This window comes from Vigna unguiculata, chromosome 3 (genome assembly GCF_037176805.1).
Source record: "Vigna unguiculata cultivar grain cowpea cultivar isolate G323 ecotype 2 chromosome 3, ASM3717680v1, whole genome shotgun sequence".
Lineage (NCBI taxonomy): Eukaryota > Viridiplantae > Streptophyta > Magnoliopsida > Fabales > Fabaceae > Vigna > Vigna unguiculata.
Genome location: NC_140794.1, coordinates 4,510,520 through 4,523,020, shown reverse-complemented (window position 1 = coordinate 4,523,020; position 12,501 = coordinate 4,510,520). Strand labels below are relative to the sequence as shown.

The 12,501-nt window shown below is 31.5% G+C and overlaps 1 protein-coding gene across 1 annotated transcript; it reads left to right on the top strand.

Moving 5' to 3' along the window:
- Window positions 1-7,419: 7,419 nt before the first annotated feature.
- Window positions 7,420-8,954, top strand: LOC114179899 (myb-related protein 308-like). Its single transcript, XM_028066393.2, has 3 exons — window positions 7,420-7,568; window positions 7,824-7,953; window positions 8,220-8,954. The coding sequence occupies exons 1-3, from the start codon at window positions 7,436-7,438 to the stop codon at window positions 8,758-8,760; spliced, it is 804 nt and encodes a 267-aa protein (XP_027922194.1). The 5' UTR covers window positions 7,420-7,435; the 3' UTR covers window positions 8,761-8,954.
- The last annotated feature ends 3,547 nt before the right edge of the window (window positions 8,955-12,501 follow it).

The following is a 12,501-nucleotide window of genomic DNA, read 5'->3' as shown; positions in this document are numbered from 1 at the left end:
CATGAGTTATTGCAGATGGCTCAAGATGGCGTTGAAGAAGAAGAGACTAGAGGAATACTTAAATACAATCAACAAATATCAGTCTTCCATGAGATCTACATAACTACGATCCACTATGTGTAAATCTAGGAATGCTTGCATCCTATCTCTATAAAATGATGCCCACCCTTTTGCCTTTGGGTAACAATTGCTAGATGATATGATATCCACTGTCGGTAATGGACAGCCTTCTTGTAGACGAACCTGTAAATACACAATTAGTCAATAGAGAAATAAAGTTCTTTATAAAAATAATATATATAAACATATATACCTGCACAAAATGAGAATTGTAAACATGTCCGATACAAATTAGTCGATGTTGACTTTGCGAAATAGGTGGGAATGTACGAAGTGGGAATATAGTCAAATTCTGAACTGATGACAAGCACAAGAGGATTACATTATACCGATTAGCAATCGCATACCCCATGTCTGGTATAGTCATCCACTTGTCTCGATTAGCCTGTATATAATTAATTAGATTATAATAAAACAAAATCATAAAAAACTTGTAATACATAAATTTCAACAGTGGTGTATAGAGATTATACCCCTGATGGTGATTGAACTAGCAAAGACTTTCTCAGTTCTTCCAGACGATCATAGCCTCCAACTAACGTTGCATATTCATCTCGCCATTGGCTAAGTTCTTTGTATAGATCATGTCTGATTAGAGGCCACGACTCCTCACCCATACCCAACAATGCAGCAATGCATCTATATCCACAATGACCGTCCGCCACAACATCGACAACATCGAGTATATAAGGATGAAATACAGGATTGAACTGTTCTAGCATGGGTATTACTTTCTCTTCAATTACATGTTTACTCTTCACCTTGTTTTCTATTTTTGCAACACATGTGTCTTGTCTTGAGGACTCAATGAAGGCGTCCACATGCTCAAAATAGGAGGGATCACGTTTCGTTGACTTCTTTGATCTATGACTCTTAGCTGCACCTTTCGTCTTAACTTTACTCGGTGGTGGTAACATCGATGTCATGGAAGGGCTAACTATGTCAAGTAATTTATGTTTTATGGTCACTTTTCCTGCAATATCAACTTCTTTGAAAAGATTAAGCAGTAGATCAACCTCCCTCTGAATAGATAATTGCCCTTCAGATTGTGAAGACGAGACATTGGAGAAGCTCAACCTAGTCCACATGACATGAATTTCTTGGAGAGGAATAATCCCAGGATCATATCGTGCTAATTCACACGCACATGGTAGACCATAAGTTTGTCTGAGAATGCAGCCACAACGACTACTATCGAATCCAATCTTCTTTACTCTTTCCAACTCTGGAGCAAGGAGTTCTAAGGCACATCTAGAAATATTTCCCACTAATCTTCTATAACTCAATGCCTTGTAAGAGTCACTGATCAGATTTATACTTCTTTCAAAAGACGCTTTAATTTCGTTATGTTGCAAGATAATGACGTTGTGAATGTCATCCCAACACGAACAAAGGTCTCCCATACTATTGCTAAGAACTTTCTTCAGACTCCAGTGAGCAGACTCAACCCTAGTACAATTTATACAAGGAAATCATATAAACCATTAATAAATAAATTTAATTAATAGCAAAATGCAAATATACCTGTTTGATGTTGTATTTCCCAAATGCATAACTTTGTTCGTTCATGCCTTCACAAAGAATTTCTTGTAAGGAATGATCCACGAGTCGTTAACATATTCAAAGAATACAGGCCACGGCTGGCAAACAAGCTCAAGACGATGAACACACTCCTTAAACTTTAATTCATCTTCACAGTCCATGACATTCTCCCAGGCTTGAAGTACAACATCCCATGCGTCAACAGAATTTACTAACATTTTGCACTTTGCCTGCACATATTTTTGAATGTGGAAACGGCATAGAAGATGATAACACTCAGGGAACACAATGCCAACAACATTCATTAGAGCAAGATCCCTATCAGTTACAATGACTTGTGGACCACCCTCGCACGTCATAAATAGACCTCTGAGCCTTTCAAGAGCCCAAATGAAATTATTTTGCTTCTCACTAGATAAAAATGCAAAAGCGGCTGAGAAAGTTAATCCTGTTGAGGTCACACCAACAATCTCAAGTAATGACAACCGATATTTGTTGGTTTTATAGGTACTATCCATTAAGAACACAATATTGAATGAATTTAACAACTTCACAGCATCAGGATGGGTCCAGAACAAATCGCTTACCACATCAGATTCATCAAGACATCTACTAAAATGGATGTAGTGATCACGTTCCAACATCAACATTAACTGTTGTAACTCAGTTCTTGAACCTCTTATTGAACGTTTGTACCTATATCTCGCATTATACACTTGCTTCAGAGTTGTAACATTACAATCATCTTTCTCTTTCAAAGTGAGAAGTATATTTGCAGGTTTGACTTGACTTTTGGTCATATCAACAAGCAACGACTGTTCAGTAGACTTCAACCTACCCGCATAGGGGTGACCAACTAGAGTAGAAGAGACATCGTGATTATGGTAACCACATTTTACGTTCAACACCCATCCCTCCCCTTGAGAGATGGGTCTCCCTCTCAATCTAAAGGGACAATCACATTTTCTTGTCCCAGATAAACTCGGTTCTGCATCACACTTGTATTTTCTATATTTTCCACCTCTTTCACAACCTAATAATACATGGGTCTTTCTTCCTGGTTGTCCATTGTATTTATCCGATCTTAGAATAATAACGACAAACCCAAGATTATAAGCAACCCCTCTAACCCATTTAATTAAATCTTCACGTGTGGAGAAAATATCATCGGTTGTAAAATGAGATGTATAATCTTGTTCGCAGATATCATGAACAAAATCAGAAAACTCTGACATGAGACTACAATTTTGTTGAGAATCCGCTTGAGAATCCAAGAAACTCAAATAACTAAAATGATGATCTTCCATAATGAACTATAATAAAAAAATAAATTTTAATAAGTAAATAACCCATCTAAATGCATAAAGAATGCAACACGTATCACAGAAAACGAGTGAATGCAACACGTATCAAAAATTGAAAACTAATTGCATGTTGATATTCATTGCATAATTTACGTTAGAAAATTCACCAATCACACAGTATATATTCACTCACATTAAAAATTCACCAATAACACAATATACACACCAACACACAAAATCAAAGTATGAAACGGAATACTATGAAACGGAATAGCTATTCCGTTTCACATTTTAAGACACGGATTATGTAATCCGTTTGGTAAAACCAAATTTGTGGTTTCTATTTCATGTTCAAGTGTTTGGACTTCAAGTGTTTGGTGTGTTGGACAAAACATCCATACAAATAAGGAGCGGAAATTTCAACCAAATAAGTTATTCAATTCTACCATGATACATGCACGAAAATCATAATTTTTATGAAACGGAATACATAATCCGTTTCATACAGTTTTGAAACGGATTCTGTATTCCGTTTCATAAAAAAATTTGCAAATTTTTTTATGAAACGGAATACAGAATCCGTTTCATACAGTTCTGAAACGGATTCTGTGTTCCGTTTCCCATACATTTTGAATTCCACATAATCCCTTCAAACAAATTCCATTTACAAAGTTATGGTGGTATGAAGGCTAACCTGGACGGAAATACCACTTGGAGGAGCTAACATAGTTACTCAGAAGAACTTATCAACCTTCAATCACAATAATAATCACAATAATGCATACTCAGTGTGACAGAATAAACAAAACAATAATCAAATGCATACTCAAACAGAATAAACAAATCAGAATTACTTAAAAAAACATAAATCAAAGTCATACAATACAAACCTCCTCTTCGAGGGACCACCACAGACAGAATGAACGAACGAAGACACGAGGGACCTGCAGAGAATGAAGGACTGAAGAAGCACGAATGAGAGGGACCACTGCAGAGAGAATGAAGGACTGAGAATGAAGGACTGAAGAAGCACGAATGAAAATGATGGAGAACAGACATAATATGAAATAGGAACGTATAGTAACGTGTTTTGGGGGGTGCAGGGACGTTGACGCAGTAAATGAAATTTACTGCGTCCGTACCCACTTTCACCCATTCTCACAGATTATTAAATAAGGGCAAAAACATAAATTTTGGGGGTACAGGAGATTTCTTGGAGGTGCAAGGAGAAGGCGCCCGTTTTAATAGCGGGCTACGCACGGGCTAGCCCACTTCCTTTTAAAAGGGCCTAGAAACCGGCCCAAATTGTCATTTTTCACTACAAATGAGTTATTCTAATCTAGCTGTCCAAAGTACATACTTTAAGGTAACCAATTTTGTATTTGGAGAAGAAAAATTCTCTGTCTTTGCATTAATATTTACGGCACTAAAAACCATCAATATTGAATTAATTTATTTGGGACAATAAATAAAATAATTTTACTATTTTTGTTAAAAATTAGTATCATCAGTTAATTTATTTTTCTTAAAGTTGAAAGTATATATAAAAGACGAAAACAGTATTTAAAAATGACGCATATAATAGTTTATATAGTAATCAACAAAACGTAATTTTTTTCCCTCTCTTCAACTTATAATTTATTGGATGTAATGATGATTTTAAGTTATTGAAACTGAAACTGAGTTATGAATAAGAATCCGAATTAAGTTTAAAAAGATATATAACTAGAAAAGGAATCATTAAAAACTTAACCAATGAAGTTTTTATTAAGAGTCATTACAAGAATTTAAATTACATGTAGAAATATAAAATGGTAATGAATTTGTGAGTAAAATTCATCGATAAATTAAAATTTGTATTATTAAGGAATATTTATATCAAAATGTATCTGACATTAAATTTTTTGAGTAAATTGTATTGGTAAATTTCATTGAAAATTTAAAATTTAACCAACAAATTTTTTATTGATAAAATAATTGTTAAGTATAATGGTGTTTTTTATATTCTGACCAGCAAAAAGCATTTGTGAGGAAGAGTATCAGAAAGTCTCGTGTGAAAAGGTTGGTGATCTTATTATACACTTATATTTTTTCTGTGAAGTTTCTAGAAGCAGCAAAAACTAAAAAAAGTTCGTAAAAATTCACATGGTGGTCTCAAAATGAGATGAGAATTAAAAACTTCATTTACGTTTGACAAATGAAATAATTAGAAATAATTGACTATATTGGATTAATATGAAGAGAATTTTATCTTCTTTAATATTTATTATTTATTTAAAAAACATGAAAATTTATAAAATTATATGTTTGTGGGTATGCAAATAACTCTTCAAAATTAAAACGGTTTATACTTGTGCAAAAAGTGATCGAATTAAGGCTTTAATACTTTTTTGTAAAATATAAATTTAATGATCTAACCATAATTGTATATACTTATAAATTAGATTAGGCATGCAAAATTTCGCATAACTTTAAAGTTATTTGTAAGTTTATCATGCCACTTAATAAATTTGAATGTATAATATATTTAATAATATTTAGACACTCATTATTAGATAGCATATATAAAAATTTAAATAATGGAAAACTTGATATATAATATTATTTTATGAAATTGAAAATGTCATTAAATGTTTAATTTAACTTAAATAATTTTCTTTATATATATATATATATATATATATATATATATATATATATATATATATATATATATATATATATATATATATATATATATGAAAATCTAATGACAGACCGTTCATCAAAGCTGGTACTAAATTTGAATAAAGTTTACTTCAATATTTTCAAAACATTGCTGTGACTTTAATTGGTTCTTAATCTCTAGTTTGATATTTAAAAAGAAAAGAGAAGGGAGTGTGATTGCCATTATATTTTTATGAAATTCAAAATATATTGCTAGCATTGAATTATCATCTTAAAATATTATGTAAACATGTTTATTATTCTTTCAATTTAAATTTAAAGGAAAATATGAATCTCGAGAAATTTTGCATGACAAGTAATATTTATCTAAGGAAAATGAACAGAGTCCAGAATTTTTTTGTTGTTTTTTGTTTTCACTTTATTGTGTTTTTAAATTTTATTTATTTTGATATATTAAAAAAGAATGTCTAACATACATTAAAATCAACACACCATAATATAATTTGAAGCCAGAGATAAATGCATATTTTTAAGGTGTAACATAGAGATAATAATGAAAAAGTTAAATCATTTTATTCATCCCTATTAGGAAAATCTCAAATTAGTCTGTTTTTATTAGTCTCAATGTGATTCTTATTTTCGGAAATTTGATATAATAAGTTATTTTTGTTAGTACTGTACTAACAATATTAAAGATATGTCATATGTCCGTTTGTGATTTGTTTTAAAATTATTTATTTATTTTTTAAAATTTATTTGAATTTAAAAAAAAATATTTTAAAATAAAAAATAAAATTTGTCACGTGTGAAATTGACGTCGTACCACTTGACAATGACAATATGATGCTGACATGCCACATGTCACTGTCATACCACGTGACAGTGTCATTGTTTAATTGCAAGAACTTGACTGTATTAAATTTTTTAAAATAGAGACTAAATTGAGAAACGTGAAAAAAACAGTTTGAGATCCAAATTCGATATTTAAAATGGACCAGCAGTTATTGGAAATATCAAATACTGTATATGGCATGCTGACAACCGAATAGACGGTACATGAAATCAAAGTATGGAGCCTAATTATCCTAAAATATACATTTCTTCCTCGATATTTAAAAAATGTTAAAAATGAAAAGTAATAATTGTTAAAGAAAAATGAAAAAATTAATAATTGAAATCCAAATTCGTTATTATTTTGACGTCGAACAAATTTTATTTTGATTATATATTCACTATTTTATTTTTAATTTTTTAAAATAGAAAACTTCAATTCTTAATAATTATATTACTCTTAAAACTGATTTTTCATGTATTTGGTGTCAAAAAATTATTTTTTTTCTTGTTGCTTCTCTCTCAAAAACTAAATCTATTTTGATATATTAAAAATGTTTAATATATTTTAAAACATTAAAATTAACATGCATTTTTACTTTAAAGTTAGAAATAACACCACAAACATATATAATATTGAAGAGACAACATAGAAGTAACACAAACGTGACAAAAAAAAAATCAAAAAAAAAGGTATTTAGAAAATGATTTAATAAATGCTTTCATAAAAGAAGCTTTAGCATGAGTGGAAAGTGTAAATAAAAGAAGAGGTGGTATTAGAAATACAAATAAATGAGGGTAGTGAAGAAAAAATGGAAAGAAGTTGAGAGAGAGAAAAAAGTGATGCTACCTACCCAGTGTGGAGCACAAACTTAATTGTAACTGCTCCTCCTTTCTCACCAACTCACTCAATTGCACCATTCTCTCTTCTCTCTTCTCTCTTTCTCTCTTCAATTCTCAAACACCAAATAATGGGTAGAACACCCTGCACTGAAAAACACCACCTTTCTAAAGGACCATGGTCTAAGGAGGAAGATCAACTCCTCATTCATTATATCAACCGTCATGGAGAAGGAAACTGGAGATGGCTTCCTGAGGCAGCAGGTATTTTTTACAACACTTCAAGTTCTACATTTTTTTCTTCTTGTTTTTGTTCTTTCATCAGAATTTGAAGTAAAAGCTGACATATCAGTTTGTGTATCATTGAAATGAAACTGTAACAGAAGAAAAAGTATACAAAATTTGATATATATAGATCGAACGTGTATTCTACAATAGAATTTCAAAAATAATTAATATCTGAAAATCTGAGTTTTCTCTTGAATTCTAATAATCAATGGATTGATATTATTTGCACAGGTTTGCTTCGGTGTGGTAAAAGTTGCAGACTGAGATGGATGAATTACCTGAGACCCAACCTCAAGAAGGGGAACTTCACTCAAGAAGAAACTGATCTCATCATTCACCACCATAGCTTACTGGGAAACAAGTATGAACACAAACCAAGTGATTCTATGCACATTCATTCAAGTATCTCCTTCACGTCACTAAATAATTGTTTGATTTTACCAATTCTACAAGAAAAATTAGAAAGCTTTTGGTGTGTGTATGAATTGTGTTCATTACTCTCTAATTTTAATTGAAGAAACAGCGTCAAGTCAACCAAACAATGACTTCATGCGTAGGGTTCTTGTCCTTAGGTTTTGTGATGAGATAGATTTGAGATGTTTTGTGCTTTTTGTTATGGTTTCTCAGATGGGCACAGATAGCAGCAATTTTACCTGGAAGAACAGATAACGAGATAAAAAACTACTGGAACACCCACATCAAACGTCAGCTCTATGCCAACGGAATCGACCCTGTGACCCATAAACCACTCAACAAGGACATGACAGATCCACCTGCGAATTCTCAAGTGTCTGAGGTTGTCACCACAAGTGAGAACAACAACAACAACGACAACAGCTATTTCAATGTTTTTCTCAATTCAAAGGTGCAGATCAGAAGTTATGGTTACTCAACTGGTGAATGCTCTAATAACAGTAGTGGTGTTACCATAGAGGAAGCTCAGCCTCGAATCAACTTGAACCTTTCCTTATCTCCACCACCAAAGCCCCAAGGTTTTTGCATGAACCCTGAATGGGTGCAACCACAAGGGCAACAAAAGGAGCGAGCTTTGTCTGCAAGGAATATGAATGTTGATGGTGGTAACCGAGGTGTGTGTCTGTGGTGCAGTCTAGGGTTGCAAAGTAACCATGCTTGTAGCCGCAAAGACAAGGGTAGCAGTGATGATTGATGATGATGCTACTACAGTGATGATTACTGAGGATCATCTCATGGGACGAAAACATGAACATCTTAGGTTTATAATCGAAGGCTTAGTAGCTGTTGAATTCCAGAAACTTTAGAAATTTTCAGATGATTTTGGTTTCACTGAATCAACTTGAAAAACTTCATTTTACATGTCCACTGACAATTAATGTCAATGAGACAGGCCAACCAACATTAACAGTAGGATCTTGGTGTAAAATTATGGATTTGGTACACTGTTTTATGAATGCTAATTATGTACAAGGGTTTCTGCTTCCTTTTTTTTTCCTGAGACATTAATTTATTTAGTTGTTGATGGTGAAGATAGAAAACCATTGCCGAGTCTTCGTCGCTTTTTTGTTTTAATCAACTCTAATGTTTTTAAATGGTACATTTTTAAACATGATATTTTTATTTGACATATGTTCAATAGAGAAAGTGTTGCTAGTAAAGATCTACAATAAATTTCTCGTAGATTTTTTTTTTTTTTTGAGTTTTTGATTTATTTTTTCTTCTTCTGTACAATAAAGATCTACAATAAATTCCTTTTTTATGAAAAAAAAAAAAAATATATATATATATATATATATATAAGGAAACAATTAGGTTATCTAACATATATACAAATTTTGTATGAATTCTTTTGTATGAATCTATAATTTTCTTAGAATAAATTTTAACTTGAACATTTTGAATTTAATTCCTTTTCTCTAAATTTCATCTCTAACGTGTTGAGGTCTTTGTTTAATATTTGATCTTCATGGACTTGAGAATGAACGGGGACTTTGGTTTACAAATTTGAACATTTAAAATTATGCTAAGTAGCCATTTTCTTCGTCAGCAAAAGAAATGCATATGTACGACAAGTATAAGATGTCATATTCTATCATCATACTTATATCCATTCATTTTTTAAGTTTTGTGACTAAAATATATCAAAATTTGAAAGAATGATAAATTCTAATTTCACATCCAAATTTAAAACTATAATGATATTTAACCCAAAATAAAATATTTCACTTATGCGGTGTTCCTTTCAGGCGATGGTACTATTTATGTGTATTGGTGATGACTTTTTGACTTTGCTTGTGTTCTTTTCAGAGTATATGCAGCGATTTGCGGGTGCCGATTTGCAGGATGAAGTGTTTATTCCATCCACCCAAAAGTGAACTGATTTGAGTGCATTTTGGGTAACATTACGAAATTAACCCTTATTTTAAACTCGTGCCAGTGAACCAGCTGCTCCTTTCCCAGGTTCCTTTTTGCTTCAAGCTGCCAAGATTCTTTTCATTTTCGCACTTCCAACCTGCTAGATTCCTGAACCTACACCTAAACATTCCTGCTAACAAGATTCTTATCCGTTTGAACTTTGCCCTATCATTTAAAATGGGTTGTTGTGCGAATGTGTGGTTGTAAATATTCGTGGATGCTTTGGAGTTGGACATTCCCACCCTGGTCTTTCATTTGTTCAAAGGTGACTGGTGGTCTTATTTCATCGTAAGAACAAAAGTGGTGTGTGTGTGTATGTGTGAATTGAAGCATTGGTGTGGTGGTGTCATGTGATTGCATTTTGCACGAGTGAATGCACCGGTGTTGGTGTGTGGTATGGGTTTGTGAGTGCAGAAAGACACATGGGTTGTGGTAGGGGAGGAAGATGGTAGACGTGATGGGCTGTGGTAGGGGAGGAAGATAGTAGATGTGGTGGAGGAAGATGGTGGTGGAGGAAGGCTGATGGAAGGGGGATGCACACCGGTTACATAACCGGTGTAGTGCAGTGTGTGTGTGTGGCACTGATTACATAACCAGTGCCTGTGCAAAAGGAAGAGTGACACCGGTTACATAACCAGTGTGTGTGTGTGTGTGTGTGTTTATTTGTTTTAACTGTGTTTGTGTTTTTGCAGGAAATAATTTTAATTCATATTAATTATTTTAATAATTTTTTTAATTCATATTAATTATTTTTATAACATCAAATTACAAAGTCATTCTCTTATTACACAATGGTATTTTGGTAACTTTATAATTCTATCTATTTTTACAATTTATTGTATCTATCATATCAATCAAATCTCTCACTAACTTTCATAAAACTTATCTTCAAATTCACTCACTTAACCCTCTAAATCCATTAAAAAAAGCACACAAATTCATCCGGACAAATCCACACAAATTCATCTTTACACTCTCCCACAACTTTATACCTTCAAAGGAACACATCCTTAAGGGTGTGTTCGTATGAGATGACTCTTAAAATCAGTGGATCTGCGAAGATGAATTATTAAAAAAATATGTGTTCCTTTTAGGTGATTTGTACAGATTTCCAAAGATGGATTTGCGAATAACCATTTAAATATCATCTCTCCGTAAAGGCACAAATTTGAAACGATTAATGGCAATTTGACATTTATGACCTCATGAAATATGTGTTTTGTAGATAGATTATTACAGCAATGCAACGTACAACGTGAATTGATTTGCTCTCAATTTGTTAATAATAATTTTAATTTTTAAAAAATAAGTTCAAAAGTTTTTTCGATTATTTTTCAAGGAAAAATAAATACTGCATACCACAATAAATAATAAAAAGATATATAATATTATATATTAACTAATAATTTTAAATAATAATTATTATTATAAAAATAATTATAATAATATAATATCATTTATTAAATAATAGTTTTATTATTAAATAATAGTTTATTAAATAATTTTAAATAATAATTTTGTATTATTAAATAATAGTTTTTAAAAATGTAATATTTTTAACTAATATAAAAATTATTTAATATATTTTTATATTAAGGGTATTTTAGTAAATTTAAAATTTTATCTATTATAATTTTTTATTTTATCTATCACATTATTTAAATCATTCACTAACTTTCATACAATTTATCTACAAATCCATTCACTTTACCTTATAAATCCACACAAAAAAATACACATATTCATCTACATAAATCCACACAAATTCATCTTCACACTCTCCCCTAAATCTATCTTTCCATGTGAACACAGCCTAAAGCTCTAACTATTTTTTGGTGAGTCATAAATTTTGTAATCTAATTTGATTCATCATGGTGGGTGAGTGCTGACTCACTTTTTTATTTTTGTAATTTATTTTATATATTTATTGGAGTGCTGTATTTAATTCTCTGAATATTATTATAAAAATAATAGTTAAAAATTATGAAACGGATGGTTACATATCATAACCTCTATTTTAATATATCTAGCTTTAGATGTGGTTTCAAATATTCTTCCAGTACATTACCAAGATAAATAAATTCTTTTAGTGGCAATGGTTACACCTTTATGTAATAAAAAAAGAAATTGTATAAATAACTCAGACAAAACTTTAATTCTGATTTTAAAACAACATTGAAACTACATTAATGTTGTCCTTCTAAAGAAAAGTTATACATGTGTATATTTATCATTTACACCTAAGATATAGTGATATAGAAGGTCTTGCAAGCATAGATGAAGGAGAATGCATGTGAGTCACGTCATATATCAGAACAGAACAGAACTGAACTGGCTTGTGTTGTGTTGTTATGTATGATTGAAGACAGAGAAGAAGAGTTTGGTGGGGTCAGACCAAACCTGACATGGTAAGAGAAAGATACAGACAAGAACAACTGCGAGTTTGTTTCATCGTGAATCACAACTATTTATTTCATTGCAGTTACATGCAAAACTGCTTAGAACAAAAACGTTAAAA

Excerpts from the sequence above, each read along its gene's own strand:
- LOC114179899 (XM_028066393.2), top strand. The coding sequence starts at position 7,436 with ATGGGTAGAACACCCTGCACTGAAAAACACCACCTTTCTAAAGGACCA. Across the intron at positions 7,569-7,823 it reads ATGGCTTCCTGAGGCAGCAG|GTTTGCTTCGGTGTGGTAAA; the intron begins GTATTTTTTACA and ends TTATTTGCACAG. Across the intron at positions 7,954-8,219 it reads CATAGCTTACTGGGAAACAA|ATGGGCACAGATAGCAGCAA; the intron begins GTATGAACACAA and ends ATGGTTTCTCAG.